Source organism: Hippopotamus amphibius, chromosome 1 (assembly GCF_030028045.1).
Source record: "Hippopotamus amphibius kiboko isolate mHipAmp2 chromosome 1, mHipAmp2.hap2, whole genome shotgun sequence".
NCBI classification, from domain to species: Eukaryota; Metazoa; Chordata; class Mammalia; order Artiodactyla; family Hippopotamidae; genus Hippopotamus; species Hippopotamus amphibius.
Genome location: NC_080186.1, coordinates 236,791,694 through 236,806,312, shown reverse-complemented (window position 1 = coordinate 236,806,312; position 14,619 = coordinate 236,791,694). Strand labels below are relative to the sequence as shown.

The 14,619-nt window shown below is 52.2% G+C and overlaps 1 protein-coding gene across 1 annotated transcript; it reads left to right on the top strand.

The window, feature by feature from the left end:
• The first annotated feature begins 2,296 nt into the window (after positions 1 to 2,296).
• ISL1 (ISL LIM homeobox 1) lies at positions 2,297 to 12,381 on the top strand. The gene is made up of 6 exons (XM_057702233.1): positions 2,297 to 2,548; positions 3,385 to 3,574; positions 6,322 to 6,581; positions 8,357 to 8,643; positions 9,800 to 9,967; positions 11,995 to 12,381. The coding sequence occupies exons 1-6, from the start codon at positions 2,521 to 2,523 to the stop codon at positions 12,109 to 12,111; spliced, it is 1,050 nt and encodes a 349-aa protein (XP_057558216.1). The 5' UTR covers positions 2,297 to 2,520; the 3' UTR covers positions 12,112 to 12,381.
• Positions 12,382 to 14,619: the final 2,238 nt, after the last annotated feature.

The window sequence follows — 14,619 nt, the reverse complement described above, 5'->3', positions numbered from 1 at the left end:
CTTAAGAATTAATACCTGTTTACAGTAACAGTGTGGGCTGAAGAAAGGAAACCATGTTGCCTTCACCATTCTGATGGAACTACCTGTCACTAGCGGTTTTCCTCCAAGCCACAGGCCAGCTTTTCTATCTGGACTTGCTCTCATCACCAGCAATAATTCTTTAGAACCGTCTATGAGTTGAGGGAGCTAAAACACCATACTGTGTGTGTGGCTGGTTTGAAGGAGGTTGGCTAGTGAGGGCACTTTCTGGATCTCAAATATAAGTCAACAGGCTTCTGGCAGCTTCCGTTGTTTCATTCCACGTTATAGAGGTGGCATGATGGAATATGATTGGTTAAAATCCTCTATTTACTTCCTGGAGATATAGTACCTCTTAAAAAAAAAAAAAAAAAAAACAACTAGAGTCAACTTGGCTATCTGCACAGGAAACATGCCCGTGTGCTGGGAAGCTCTGCGTCGTGTTGACATCAGCCATCAGTTTTACAAAAGCAGCCTGACAAAAGCCTCCACGCGTATCACACCAGCCAGACTGGGAACTGTGACCAAGACACAAAAACACCCCGCCCCCCACAACCTGGGCAATGAATCAACCTGGGTCTGTCTGAACTTTCGATTTCACACACGCACTCTGATACAGCTTACTGCTACAATGAAAACAGAAGGGATGCGGTCCAGTTAGACATTTTCCTTGGGAGAATGCAAAACGGAACAAAACACATGCGCGTCCTCTGGGAAGCCTGAGCCGGGGCAGGAGGCAACGCAGCCTCCTCGCTGCTCCCCGCAGAAGCCCATCCTTGCACACCCAGCCGCTGAGGCCGGCGGAGGGCTCGCGGCTCTCGTCCAAGGCCAGATCCGGCGAGTGGCACACAGAGAGGACTTTCCCAACACGCCGGACTTTCTCAAGGCAGCGGGACACCGACATTAAGCCTAGGACCGCGCGCGCGCCTTTGCGGGCCTCGTGAGATACAGCCGGCCGCCGCGTTAGACAAGGAATCGCTCCTTGGAAGCTTTTGGAGAAGCGCGGCGGGGGTGGTCTTCGCGGCCTTGCTGGGACTGCTTTGGGGGGGCGGACAGGACGGGGACATGGAAGCGGTCCCAGCGAAGAGCTGTTTACCTGCGAGTTGCAGCCAGCACTCTTCCCTCTCCGGGTTGTTTCCCGAGAGAAAGTGGCCAGAGAAACACACCGGGTGTGCTTCCGTGTCAGACCTCTCCCTGACTCGCGCCCCTAGACGCACGCAGTTTCCAGGTCTCTAGAGAGGCGTGCGGACCCGTCCTCCCCACCACCCAGCGCCGCCAGCTCCCGGCGCCCGTCTGCTGGAACACAAAGGGCAGGAGGCCAGCGGAGAGGGGCGCTGGGCAGGCTGCGGTCGCTCTGCAAGCGTCACACGACTGGCAGCTCACTTCGCGCTCGGGCCGCGGGGTCGGGCACGTCCTCGTCCTACACAGCGAAGCGGGCCCGCGGGGCGGGAGCAGAGAGCGGTCCGCGGGGCCAGCCCGGCTTCACCCGCGCGCTGCCAAGCTGCGTCTCCGCTTGGCCGAGGGGCGCCCCTTCCCCCCGCCCCACGTGTCCTGGAGACCCGAGGTCGGGGGCACGGGCGGCGGCGTGGCAGCAGCGAGCCGCTCCGCTGGGTCTCTTCCTCCCACGGCCGGTTGGTCTTCCCGCAGGCGGCTCCCGGCGCGCCGCGGGTCCGGAAACTCACCCGCCCGGGCAGCCCAGCCGGGCCGGGCCGGGCCCGGAGCTGTGTGCCGGAGCGCCAGGCCAAACCAGCCACACGGCCCTTTTTTTTTTTTTTCCCCCGAGTCGCCCCTTTTCCTACAGCCCGGGAAGGACCTCGCCCTCCGGGGAGACCTACCCACCAGCCACCCGCCGCCAGCGGCGGAAAAGTGAGCCCCGCGCGCACCGCGGCCGGCTGGACGGCGGGGCCCCCCGCGCTCGGGGCGGAGGCGCGGCGCGGCCGCCAGGGAGCGAGGGAGGGCCGGGGGGAGGGGGAGGACGGGGAGGAGGGGGCGCGGGCGGCCGGGCGGCCGGGCGCCGGGGCAGAGCGGCCCGGGCCCCGCGCGCGTCGCCCCGAGGGCCCCCGTCCTCTCCCGCGGGCTCGCCGGGCGGGCAGTGGCGCGCGGCGGCCGCGAGGCTGAAATATGATAATCAGAGCAGCTGCGCCGCGCGCCCCGCAGCCAATGGGCGCGGCGCTCGCCTGACGTCCCCGCGCGCTGCGTCAGACCAATGGCGATGGAGCTGAGTTGGAGCAGAGAAGTTTGAGTAAGAGATAAGGAAGAGAGGTGCCCGAGCCGCGCCGAGTCGGCCGCCGCCGCAGCGCCTCCGCTCCGCCGACGCCGCCGGCTTCCCTGGGACTCCCCGACCCGCGAGGGCGCGGCGCGGCCGGGCAGCGGCTCTCTCGGCCTTGGCAACCCCGGGGGCCACTGTTTCCCACTTAGCCACGGCTCCAGCATCCTCTCTGTGGGCTGTTCACCAACTGTACAACCACCATTTCACTGTGGACACTACTCCCTGTTACAGACATGGGAGACATGGGAGATCCACCAAAAAGTAAGAGGCGCTTTTACCTTGTGGGGCTCGGTGTGCTGTTCTTGTGCGGGGGTCTCTCTCAGGCACGGGTGCCAAGGGCTCTTCGGCGTTGGAGAGACAGACAGAAGGTGGCCTTTTCTGGTTGCCGCCACGCCTGCATGCTCGCTGTCGGTTCTGATCTTCGGGAAACGGATCGTACCTTGTGTTTGAATTCGCCTGCGCGCCCTCCAAAAGCCTAGCCTTCTGATGCGAAGCGCTGCTTTCCTGCTCGGGAATCCCGAGCTCTCCGAGAAGGTTACTCTGTTGCAGAGGTCTGCCTGCACGTACAATACCCGGAGATGTGAATTAGCATTAGACTTGCAAAAGAGAGCGAGTGACAACTGTATTGATGTCTGCTCTTGCTAACGATATCCAGTCCTGGGTGCTATTTAAGAGCGTGCTTCATGGAAAATATAGACATCCCTGCGTTCGCGTAACGCTTCTAGTCAAAACCTTTTCTTTGACTTGACTTATCCATAATCTTTCCCAACGATTATGGCAGAGAGGGAGGAGGGAGGAAAAAGAAGTACAAAATGAAGGGGTTTGATTGCGTTGCTAGGCTTACAAATGCAGACTATTCAAATCTGCATTTTACATATATTCCACTTCCTTTTAAAAATGAGTCAAGGTTTTGATGGCACACTTCAGTTACCATCCCAAAGTGTAATACTCTTTAAAAAAAAAAAAAAAGAAAGAAAGAAAGAAAGGAAAAAAAAAAAACCTCCCAGAGTACGCCCTATAAGAGAACGACACTAAAAGTGTGTTTATCTCTGTAGGAAGTAAACGGTTAGTCAATCATGTATTTATTTTCATTTCAGAAAAACGTCTGATTTCCCTGTGTGTTGGTTGCGGCAATCAAATTCACGATCAGTATATTCTGAGGGTTTCTCCGGATTTGGAATGGCATGCGGCATGTTTGAAATGTGCGGAGTGTAATCAGTATTTGGACGAGAGCTGTACGTGCTTTGTTAGAGATGGGAAAACCTACTGTAAAAGAGATTATATCAGGTACGCCATTTATACTGCTTCCTTAATTTTGTGAGATTTCCTTCTCTCCCCCCACTCCTTATTTATTTTGTATGGCTTTGTCCTTTGGCGAAGTTTGCCTTAATGGGCTCCAGCGTGCAAAAGTTACCCCTGTAAGCGTAATACGTGAATTAAACGATGCTGTTCACTTTTTTTTTTTAGGGGGAAAAAACCCCACGAAACTCGATAGTGGTTTTCATAAATTATGTGGTATTGAAGCTTGTGTAATCGCTCTTGGAATTTGTGATGCTCAATTATTTGCTCCCCCCCTTACAAAACAAACAGACAAAAAAATTCAAGATGGATAAGTTAGGGTTTCTAAACTTAAAAAAAAAAAAAGATTGGTTGGTTTTTATGGTATCATGCAGTGTTTTTTCTTTTTTATTTATTTGAATTCAGTGTTTTATTAGTAGCTTCCAGATTCTTTGACGATGTCAGTGCACTAGGTGAAATAAAAGTTTGACCTAAGCATGTTTAGGGATGTACTTTGAAAGAGCAAATAGAGGTATCGCCCTTTTACTTTTAAGGTAAGGGCTCCTGCCTGGACATTTTAAAAACCAACCCAAATATTCTCTGTAAAAAAGACCGGAAATTTAATCTTTTTAAATATTAACCCTTTGGTGACATCCGACTGTCTTCTTTCTTATCTTATCTGAGCTGATGAATTAGACAGAGCAGATCAAATTGCCCATCATCTGTCTACGAACAATTGGTATATTTAGATAATTGAACAGCTTCCTTTCTCACATTAAAATCTGGTAACTGATAAAATGAGCGAATTGCCCATACTGACAAGAATAAAACCACATAAGGAACTTTCTGAATATTTTTCTCTCAATTTATTCTGCGTCTAAACTTCATGCTTTGCCAATCTCAAATTTTTCTGACTTGTGTATACATATGTCAGAAACTTCATTTTCTGCCTTAGGAAGGAAGTAGAATTTCTAAAGAAAATATTGTTTTAAGAACAAAACAGAAGAGATAACACCTTCGTTATTATGTTGAATAATATCAAAACATTATATTTAAAAATAAATTGTCTAGTGACTGTTAACAAGTAATTAGCTTTGTAAGTCGTCGAGTTTATGGAGCTGAGAACTTACTTTAAAGTTTAGTTAGGATTTAAATATGCAGTTACGATATTTTCCTGCTGACTTAGTCTCCGGTATTTTTTCTTACTTTTTAAAACTGTGAAGTGGAGAGTATAATTTTAATAAAGCTGAAAAGTGCAGGAAAAGAGTTTATTAATACTTTGATGGCGGAGGAGTCGAATGGGAGGAAAGAGAGGAAGTGGGGAGCTGGAGGAAGGGGGAGGGATTTTCCAAATTGTTTGGTCACAGGCAAGGTAAAGTCCTCATCCTATGAAATGGAAGATCTCACATAGAGTAGGCGGAGGGAGGAAAAACTTTTGAATCTACCTTCTAACCTCTGACAAATGAGCCGTTTTCAATTGTTTACATGATTGGTTTGTGAGCTGGAGACTGGAGAGGGAGAGCTCACTTCTCAACCCCAGAAGTATCTTTACTCCTGTGGAGATAGTGTTTTGCTCAATTGTATTCAGACCTGCTTGTGCCTGATTCTGGATACACATTTGTGGAAGGAACCAATCATTTTTACCTTTTCTTCTCCACTCTTTCAGCTGCGTGTGTGTGTGTGTGCACGCGTGCCCGCACACCCGTGTGTGTCCTTTTGAAATCCTGTAGTTGTAAAAGCAGAACAGAGAGACCATTTAGATTTTCGAATGCGTTTCTCCCCTTGGGGGAGCAAGGTCCCCCCCCACCCCTCTTTGTGTAGGTCTTTTCCTCCGTTCCCTCTGTTTGTAGGAATGCCCTTGCTTTGGTTATTACTGATACCTGGAGAGGGGGCCAGGGCAGAGCCTCTAGATGAAACCTACAAGGATTGTCTCTTGGTAAGGAAAGGTCAGCAGTGAGGAAGACCTTAGAAGTGGGTCTTTTCATTTTTCTGGCTGGGCAGGATTCTCAAACAAACTGAAATAGAGGTAGATGCTTCAGCAACTTGCAAAAGATGGAGGGAACCAAAGCAGATTTTTTAAATAATATTAATCAAAGGGAGAATGGAGAGGAAACTTTCTGTTAACATCGTTGCCTGAGGAAAAAATCTTTAGCTGGGGAAAAGTACAGTGGGCTTGTTGTGCAGAAAGGGCTCTGGAAACCCTCAGAGGTTTCATTTTGTTCTTCTCTCTGTGCATTTGTGTGTGTTTGCAAACTGAGTGGGGTGACAGTCTCATTCCCTAGCCTCGTTTCATTTTGCAAGGAGAATTTGGGTTGCAGTTTTAGAGACGCTTCCAGCAGCAGAAATTGGAGGCTAGGGAGGCGGAAATGTGGGGCCAGGGGCTCCCGGAGCGCCCCCCCCCGGACCCCTTCCTGCCAAGAGCGTCCAGGGCCACCCTGGGACTGGTCGCTGGAGCAGCGGCCCACGCTTCCAACACAGCAAACATTCTTCCTTAGTTTGGCCTGGGCGTTCTCAGCTGAGAGGTAGGGACCGAGACACAGAGGTTCATAGGAAAGGCAGACGGAGCAGGAAAGGAGAGACGTCTGATCGTTCCCACCCTCCCCTTCGCAGCCTGTCTGCTCATGCTGATTTCAGCGTCGCAGGGCGTCGTGGCCGGGGTCGCCAGCGACCTTGGGGCCGGGCGCAGCGCCCGCCTGAAGTGACCCCCTCTCCCTGTGCTTCCCCCCCGCCCCGCCCCGGGCCCGGCCCCCGCGCAGGTTGTACGGGATCAAGTGCGCCAAGTGCAGCATCGGCTTCAGCAAGAACGACTTCGTGATGCGCGCCCGCTCCAAGGTGTACCACATCGAGTGTTTCCGCTGCGTGGCCTGCAGCCGCCAGCTCATCCCCGGGGACGAGTTCGCGCTGCGGGAGGACGGGCTCTTCTGCCGCGCCGACCACGACGTGGTGGAGAGGGCCGGCCTGGGCGCCGGCGACCCGCTCAGCCCCCTGCACCCGGCGCGGCCGCTGCAGATGGCAGGTACTGCTGCGCGCGGAGGGAGGCCGTGGCTCGGGGAGGCGGGCAGGCGCCGGGCGAGGCCGCAGCCGCCCCGGGAACCCCGCGGCGGGCCCTGAAACGCGGGGCTCCGGGTGCGCCTCGCGCCGCGCTCCGCTCGTCCGCCGCGAGGCTCAGGGCGCTCCCGGTCTCCCTCGACGCCCCCGGCCCCCCTGCACGTCCGTGCGTGGGTACGGGGGTGCCCGGGAGTGTGCACCGCCTGTGCGCACATGTATACACACGCCCGAGCAGCACCTCCAGCGCACCTTGGCCTCCACACCTCGGCTCTGCGAACGCGGGCTTCGGCTCCCGCCAGGTACGCTCCTGGCCGCGGCCTCACTAAAGGGGTGGAGCCCTGCGCCCCTGCGCTTCCTCCTTTAACCCAGTGCAGGAAGCTTAGGTTGGCCTCAGGTTACTTAGCCCCTCGGTTCCTCTTGCCTTGCCAACTGCCCCACGCTCCAAACTATTTTTAAAATATATCTGTATCCCTTTGTGAGAGCGTAGACCGGAAAAAGATACAGTTTTAATAATTGCAAGCCTTTGCACACAGCCGTCACTTAAAACTGTCAACAAGCTCATCGGCAGTAATTGCCTTTTAAAGGGAGCCTGCCTCTTTAAATCGTTCATTCTACTTGATTTGGTGAGAATTTCATCTTCGGGCCTGTGGCTGCGACACTAAATTGACCCCATAGGTGTTGACCTGACCCCCGGGGTCCTGGAAAGTGCAGGATTTGTAACAAACGGATCTGAGGTCCCTTGTCCCAGGAAGGAGAGTAGAAATAGAGCAAGGTTGGCCAGGGGTGGGGCCACAGGTAAGAAGGCAGACAGTGTTTCCAAACCTGCCTTCCGGTCTTGACTAGATCTCCCCCGTGCATTTGTGAAGTATCAATTCGCCCTGAATTCTGGCGCTGGGAAAACTACGGCTCTTCCCCCTCTGCTTTCTGGCAGCTCTAAGAATTCTGTCTTGGGGGATGTGAGACTTAGCTTGTAGCGGGGCAAAGCCCGAGGTGGCAGCTTCTGTTAGGTGCAAGCTGTGCTCTGCGGTGGGAGACACAGAAGAGGCCAAAGTATTGGGAGGGGCTCAGGGGCCAGAACCCTCCCCAGCTGTCTTTGCCCTGGAGGCCGGGCAGCTCTAGAGTTTCGGTTTTCCTTCTCTTGGGATCAGATCACATCAGGAACGTCCAGGTAGATTTAGTAGATCCAGGTAGACTAAGAAAGATCAAAGGCTGGAGAGGCGGCCGAAATACCGAATTTCTTTATCCCCCTCATATAACTGTCCTCTGGGGACGGACGAGCAAGGCTCTCTGGCAGGATTCTCCTCATCCCTCGTGTTGCAGGCATCTCGTGGGGGGAGCGACTGTGGCTGTCACTGGGGTGCTCTGCGTTTCCTTCCCTAGTACCGCCTGTGTGTGTATGGGGGGGGGGTACTCCGTGTGACCTGGGCCCAGCGTGGGTGCTGGAAAGGGCAAGGAGGGAGGAGACAGCAGGCAGAACGAGGCCGCCCCAGCTGTGAGCAGGGGGCCAGGCCCTGGGACGTGCGCCCCTTTGCTGACGCCCTGTCGACACGAGCAGGGGCGGAGGCCGCTTTCTGGGCCCGGATTACTCAGCATTGACCTCTGAGGCGAGAGAGCGCGGTTTTCTTCTCCTCTGCGCGCCCCTCGCCCCCCAGCTCCGCCGCCCCTGCTTTGTGGGCCGAGGCTGCGGAGCGCGGGCCTGGTCCGGGGGCGGGCGGCCGGCTCACGGCGCCCCTTGCCCCGCAGCCGAGCCCATCTCCGCCAGGCAGCCGGCCCTGCGGCCCCACGTGCACAAGCAGCCCGAGAAGACCACCCGCGTGCGGACCGTGCTGAACGAGAAGCAGCTGCACACCCTGCGGACCTGCTACGCCGCCAACCCGCGGCCCGACGCGCTCATGAAGGAGCAGCTGGTGGAGATGACCGGCCTGAGTCCGCGCGTGATCCGGGTCTGGTTCCAGAACAAGCGCTGCAAGGACAAGAAGCGGAGCATCATGATGAAGCAGCTCCAGCAGCAGCAGCCCAACGACAAGGCCGTGAGTCGCCCGGGGCGCGGGGGGGGCGGCCCCGGCTCGGCCCTTCACCCCCGCCCCTGCCCCGGGGAGAGCCCACCCCCCGGCGCCCGGCCCGCCACGCCCCGCCGGGCCCCTCCTGCGGGGTGCCGCGGCCTCCCCGCCCCCAGCCCGCGTGGGTGGGCTCGTGCCCTTCAGCCCTGCCCCACCCCGATCCTGGGTCCCTCCCGAAGGGCGGGCGCCCCCTCCGTGGGCAGGGAGGCCTGGTTTCGCCAACGTTCTGGCCATCCGTGCCTCAGGCACCCAAGAGGAGGAAAGGACAGCTCCTTGGCTTCCTATGTAACCCAGGGTCACCCCGGCGTGCCGCCCCTCCCCCGCCCCCCCCAGGGCCAGTCGCAGAGCCCCCAGGCCGGCGGAGTCTCCCAGGGTGACCCGTGAAAACAGGGCACCCTCTGCTCCAGGTCAAGCCCAGGTCTCTAGAGATGTCAGGCCCCTGGTACTGGTAGCCACTGTCATCCCTGGCCCAGGGCAGCACCCCTCTGGCAGGCCTCGTGGTTAAGTTAAAGAGTTTCTTTCTTCCTTCCTTTTTTTTTTTTTTTCTTTTGCTTTTTACTGCTTAGGCCCTATTTTTAAATGCCATAAAACCTGCTGTCATTAAATGTGGCAGACCGGCCAAGCCTGGCCAGGGCACTTTCTAAGGTGGTTAGTGCGTAATAGCTCGATAGCCGCCAGACCCAAATGCTTGGGAGTGGGGGGTGGCTCCGCAGAATTACCTGGAGAGAGTCTAACCAAAACTCTGACTAACTGCAACTGCCCAGAAAACCACCATGTCTCGAGGCTGAAGGGAGGCCTCTCCTGCCTCAGCTTTCTCCTAAGATGCTATAGCCTGGGAAGGCAGGCGGGAGAAATTGGGATGAGCAGTGAACTTAAGGGGAAGGAAGAATTTCGCTTAATAAGGTCCAAACAGACCTAATAGTCCAGCCCACAGAAGCGGAAAAACAAAACGTAATAAAACAACACGGAACCCTGGCTAATATCCATACGCAGCAGATTAACTGAGTCAATAAAGGCCGCTATATAGATAAGATAATACCCGGGTATATTTGCTTAGCCTGCACAGACAATGGAGGGAGGGAGTTTGCTCATTAACATGTTGGGATTGGGGGGGACCTATTCACAGAATATCCAGGGGATGACAGGAACTCCCATGGTGGCTGCCAGTCCAGAGAGACACGACGGTGGCTTACAGGCAAACCCAGTGGAGGTGCAAAGTTACCAGCCGCCGTGGAAAGTACTGAGTGACTTCGCCTTGCAGAGTGACATAGATCAGCCGGCTTTTCAGCAACTGGTAAGTGTCAGCTCCCAGAGTGGGGAGGCCCAGTCTCTACAGGAAGGAGATTCTGGTTGAACTGTCACAAAATGAAAGATTCTGGGGTGGAGGGGAGGGGGCCTCCCTGGCCCCAGGGTTGGGGAGAGACGAAGGAGGTGTGTCGGAGAGAAGGCAAGCGCTCAAGGCAAACAAACCTCTTGTGACTCTTTTCTGTGAGAGTTCATGATTTGACCATAGAGGGTGAATTTTCTATCAGTCAGGCCTGTTCTGAGGGATTCACTTCAAGGTGGCTCACTAACTAGACGTGCGTGGGAAGGTGCACTGGGTTGCAGAATCTCACATCTGCCACTGGTAGAGTCAGAGGGACATTGGAGATCACCTTGGCATTTTGATCAGCAGCTAGTAAGTTTACTCCCTCCTCAGCTCCTAGAGAATGAGATAGTTAAGGATCTAAATCAAGGTGATTGTAATAATAATCAGTGTTGTGATACATAATCAATGTTATTATCAACAGTCAGCAAGTACCTACCAGTGCAATTTTCAAGTATATCAATAGAGTTGTTATTCAAAGATATGATTGGTACTTTTGGTGACTGTATCCCTTTCTGGGACTGTTACTCTAAAATGTAGGACTGCTTAAACATTTTTTTTTAGTGTATAAGTTCAGATATCATACACAGTCACATAGTGTGGGGCATATATAGCAAAAGGAACCTGAGTTCTACCAATCAGAGAGAGAATAATGTGAAAACCTGTTTTAGCGTTAGTATGTTTTACACATCCAGAGGAGAGAAAAATCAACTCACCTTTCACCTGGGTGAGGATAATTAAGATGATGAAGTATATATCCTTAGTGATATGATATATGTACACATGGGTTTTTTCTTAAATAATAAACAGCCCTGTAGAATCGTGTTCTATTAAACAAGCTCCATCCTAAAAACGTGTTCCTTTTTTTGAAAATAAAGGTTGTATTGAGGTTAACTTCTTACCCTCGCATTTACCTGCAGGGCATTTTCTTTCTTTGTGGCAACAGTTGGGTCATGAGCTAAAAACACTTGTGTTCAAAGGGCTTGGCCCAGGTGTCTGTTTGCAGGTGGGCCAGTCTAGGGGAGGCAGATTTGAGAAGCCCCTTGACCTCATAATGGGAAAGTTCGATAAGGTATCAAGGAAGGGAGACCCTGGCATTAGGAAAAAGAACTTATTTTTACTGTCAGGCTAATCTTACCAGTTATTTGGATCATAGAAGGCAGGTAAGGGGAGGGTTCAGGGCAACTAAGCGTTTGCACCTTCTGAAACTTTAGTGTCAGCTGAGAGCGGCAGGAGGGGAAGCCGAGGGGCGGGGGAGCGGATTGGGAGCAGAGTGGAGAAGGTTTACAACAGCAACACAATACTTTCGGCCTAAGAGAAGGAGCCAGATATTTATAATGTGGATGATGTTATAATATATGGGTCTCCTCTGGGAAGGAAGAGCCTGATTGAAAGAGAGAGAGAGAGAGAAAGAGGCCAAAAGGCAGCAGGACCAACAACAAGGAAGAAAGGCCACGCTGTGAACCCTCTGAGGAGTTAATCATTGTTCTGCGGAGCCTCCTCTGAATCTCCCGTCACACGATCTGAGCGTTGTGCTATGGATTTTCCAACTCAAGAAGAGAGGCTTTGATGCCTGGAGACTGAGAACTCGCCTGCTCCCGGGGCAACATGTAGCCGGCAGGATAATTTTATTTCGAGCATGCATGGTAGCGTTGCGATGCCATTTCACAGTGGAAAACACATTTGTTCTTAAATAATTGAATGCAACATAATGTTGGGAATTCAGTTTCAGTTAAAACAGAGATCTCTTGGAAGATGGGAAAGCGAGAGGATTTCTTCTCAAGTTCTTTTCCACGTAGGCATTCTTTAAGCCTGTTAAAATTCAATTATATATGCAGATATCTCTATCTATATATCTGTCTGTGCACACAGACACACACACACAGGATGAGTTTATAATCCTTTTGTGAATCCGATCACAGCCTCCTTTATTCATTTCTCAACCTTCTATGCAGGTCAATTTTTCAGAAGGAGGACCGGGCTCTAATTCCACTGGCAGTGAAGTGGCGTCGATGTCCTCTCAGCTCCCAGATACACCTAACAGCATGGTAGCCAGTCCAATTGAGGCATGAGGAACATTCATTCAGATGTATTTTTTTTTCCCTGTTGGAGAAAGTGGGAAATTATAATGTTGAACTCCGAAACAAAAGTATTTAACGACCCAGTCAATAAAAACTGAATCAAGGAATGAATGCTCCATGAAATGCACGAAGTCTGTTTTAATGACAAGGTGATATGGTAGCAACACTGTGAAGACAATCATGGGATTTTACTAGAATTCAAACAACAGACAAAACCCAAACCCAACGTAACGCTATCCAATGACCTTAGGAGTACTGAAAAAACAAAAACAAAAAACGTTTTTAAAACGTAGAGGATTTATATTCAAGGATCTCAAAAAAAGCATTTTCATTTCACTGCACATCTAGAGAAAAGCAGAAATAGAGATTTTCTAGTCCATCTTATTCTGAATGGTGCTGTTTCTATATTGGTCATTGCCTTGCCAAACAGGAGCTCCAGCAAATGAGCAGGAAGAGAAAGAAACTGGCCTCTTGGGCTGAAAGAGTCCTTTCAGGAAGGTGGAGCTGCGTTGGTTCGCGATGTTTTTTTAGTTGACTTTAACAAGGGGTTAATTGAAATCCTGGGTCTCTAGCATGTCCTGTAGCTGATTTCTTTTTTCCTTTTGCCCCTCCCCCTCTTTTTTCTTTTTTTTTTTTGAGATCCATCCTCTATCAAGAAGTCTGAAGCGACTTTAAAGGTTTTTGAATTCAGATTTAAAAACCAACTTATAAAGCATTGCAACAAGGTTACCTCTATTTTGCCACAAGCGTCTCGGGATTGTGTTTGACTTGTGTCTGTCCAAGAACTTTTCCCCCAAAGATGTGTATAGTTATTGGTTAAAATGACTGTTTTCTCTCTCTCTGGAAATAAAGAGGAAAAAAAAGGAAACTTTTTTTTTTGTTTGCTCTTGCATTGCAAAAATTATAAAGTAATTTATTATTTATTGTCGGAAGACTTGCCACTTTTCATGTCATTTGACATTTTTTGTTTGCTGAAGTAAAAAAAAAGATAAAGGTTGTACCGTGGTCTTTGAATTATATGTCTAATTCTATGTGTTTTGTCTTTTCTTAAATATTATGTGAAATCAAAGCGCCATATGTAGAATTATATCTTCAGGACTATTTCACCAATAAATGTTTGGCATAGATAAATAAATAAACTCAATGATCCAGGGTCCCTCTTTTATATGTTTACAAGTAAGTCATTAAAATGTCTGAAATTAAGGACTGCATGTGAATGGGGTAAACTGACATACAATAGGTGTGATATTTTATTGCAGTAGTTAAGGTTGAGCTCGCAAGTTTGCATTTCAGTAGTTGGATCAAAACCGGTTGGAAGCCTTTAGCGCTCATCTGTGATAGCTACTGGTTTTTTGAAAATGAGATGCTATCCTCTGCCCTGTTGCCTGCCTTTCTTTCCTCCAGCCTCTTCTTGACCTACCCTCCATCCCACGCCACCCCACCCCACCCAAAATAGGAAGAGGGTCCTGCTTAAAATGGATTCTGATCCCGAGTCACTGTTTTTATCTTCTTAGAGTGCTTTATACCAAAGTCTCCTGCTTAGGACTGTTGAAATGACCCATATTTCAAGTATAAGCTCTCGCTAAAAGAGAGGCTTTCTGCCTCGCCGGTGAAGGATGACCATTATTTACCAGTGGCGGCTGTCAGCCGACTGAGAAACGCTGCTTTATATGCGCAGGAAGAGCAGGCCGAGAGAGGGGAGCTTTCTGGCCAATTCCCAGGCGAGTCAGCGGGTGTCTTCTGCTGCCTCTCGTTCCCCCCGCCGCCTCCAGCTCGCTCCCTGCCCCCCTCGCCTCCTCTCTCCCTCCCTCAGCTCGGAGCCCCGCATCTTAGGAGGCCGGCGGGTTAGTGCGGGGCGCGCGGCGGGGGCTCGGCGGGGAGCCGCCTGCGCTGGGCAGGGGACCGGGGCGCGTGCGGGCGGAGCTCGGCGGACGTGCGCTCCAGCCCCTCTCCCGCTGGCCCTGGGCGGCAGCTCCTGTGCCAGAACCCGAACCCGGGGCCGGAGGCACGGTCCTGCTCGCAGGCAGGCTCCTCCGTTCGTTTGCGGGCGCAGCGTCAGGACTTGGGGCTCCACGCCGCCCCCCCTCCCCCGTGATGCTTTGGCCCTGTAAAGACTGGCCGCCGGGCACGCGCGGGGGGCAGGCCCTCTCGAGCATCCGACAACCCGCGGGCCACGCGAAAGCGGGCGGCGGCGAGCGGGCCGCAGGCCGGGCGCGCGCGCCCTCTGCCAACCTGCCGCCCGTCGGGAAGCGAGCCTCCGTCAGGCTTTTGTTTGGCCTCGTTCTGCATAACGGGTTAATTACAGGCTCCGGCGTGGGGGCCGAGAGAAAACAAACTTTGCATTGAAAATGGTACCGTGCGTTAGACGTGCCCGTCGATGACTTTGATGGTTGTGTCTAATTCTTGACAGAGGGGTAATCATTTGGCCGGCAGTCATGATGGCTTCTAGTCATCTGTGGAGAAAAAACAGGAGTTACCTCTTATCTTACATGGATCTTC

What these genes read in the sequence shown, in the direction of transcription:
- ISL1 (XM_057702233.1), top strand. Translation starts at nt 2,521, where the DNA reads ATGGGAGACATGGGAGATCCACCAAAAA. An exon ending in CATGGGAGATCCACCAAAAA is followed by an intron (nt 2,549 to 3,384) that starts GTAAGAGGCGCT and finishes TTTTCATTTCAG; the next exon opens with AAAAACGTCTGATTTCCCTG. An exon ending in AGCCGGCTTTTCAGCAACTG is followed by an intron (nt 9,968 to 11,994) that starts GTAAGTGTCAGC and finishes CCTTCTATGCAG; the next exon opens with GTCAATTTTTCAGAAGGAGG.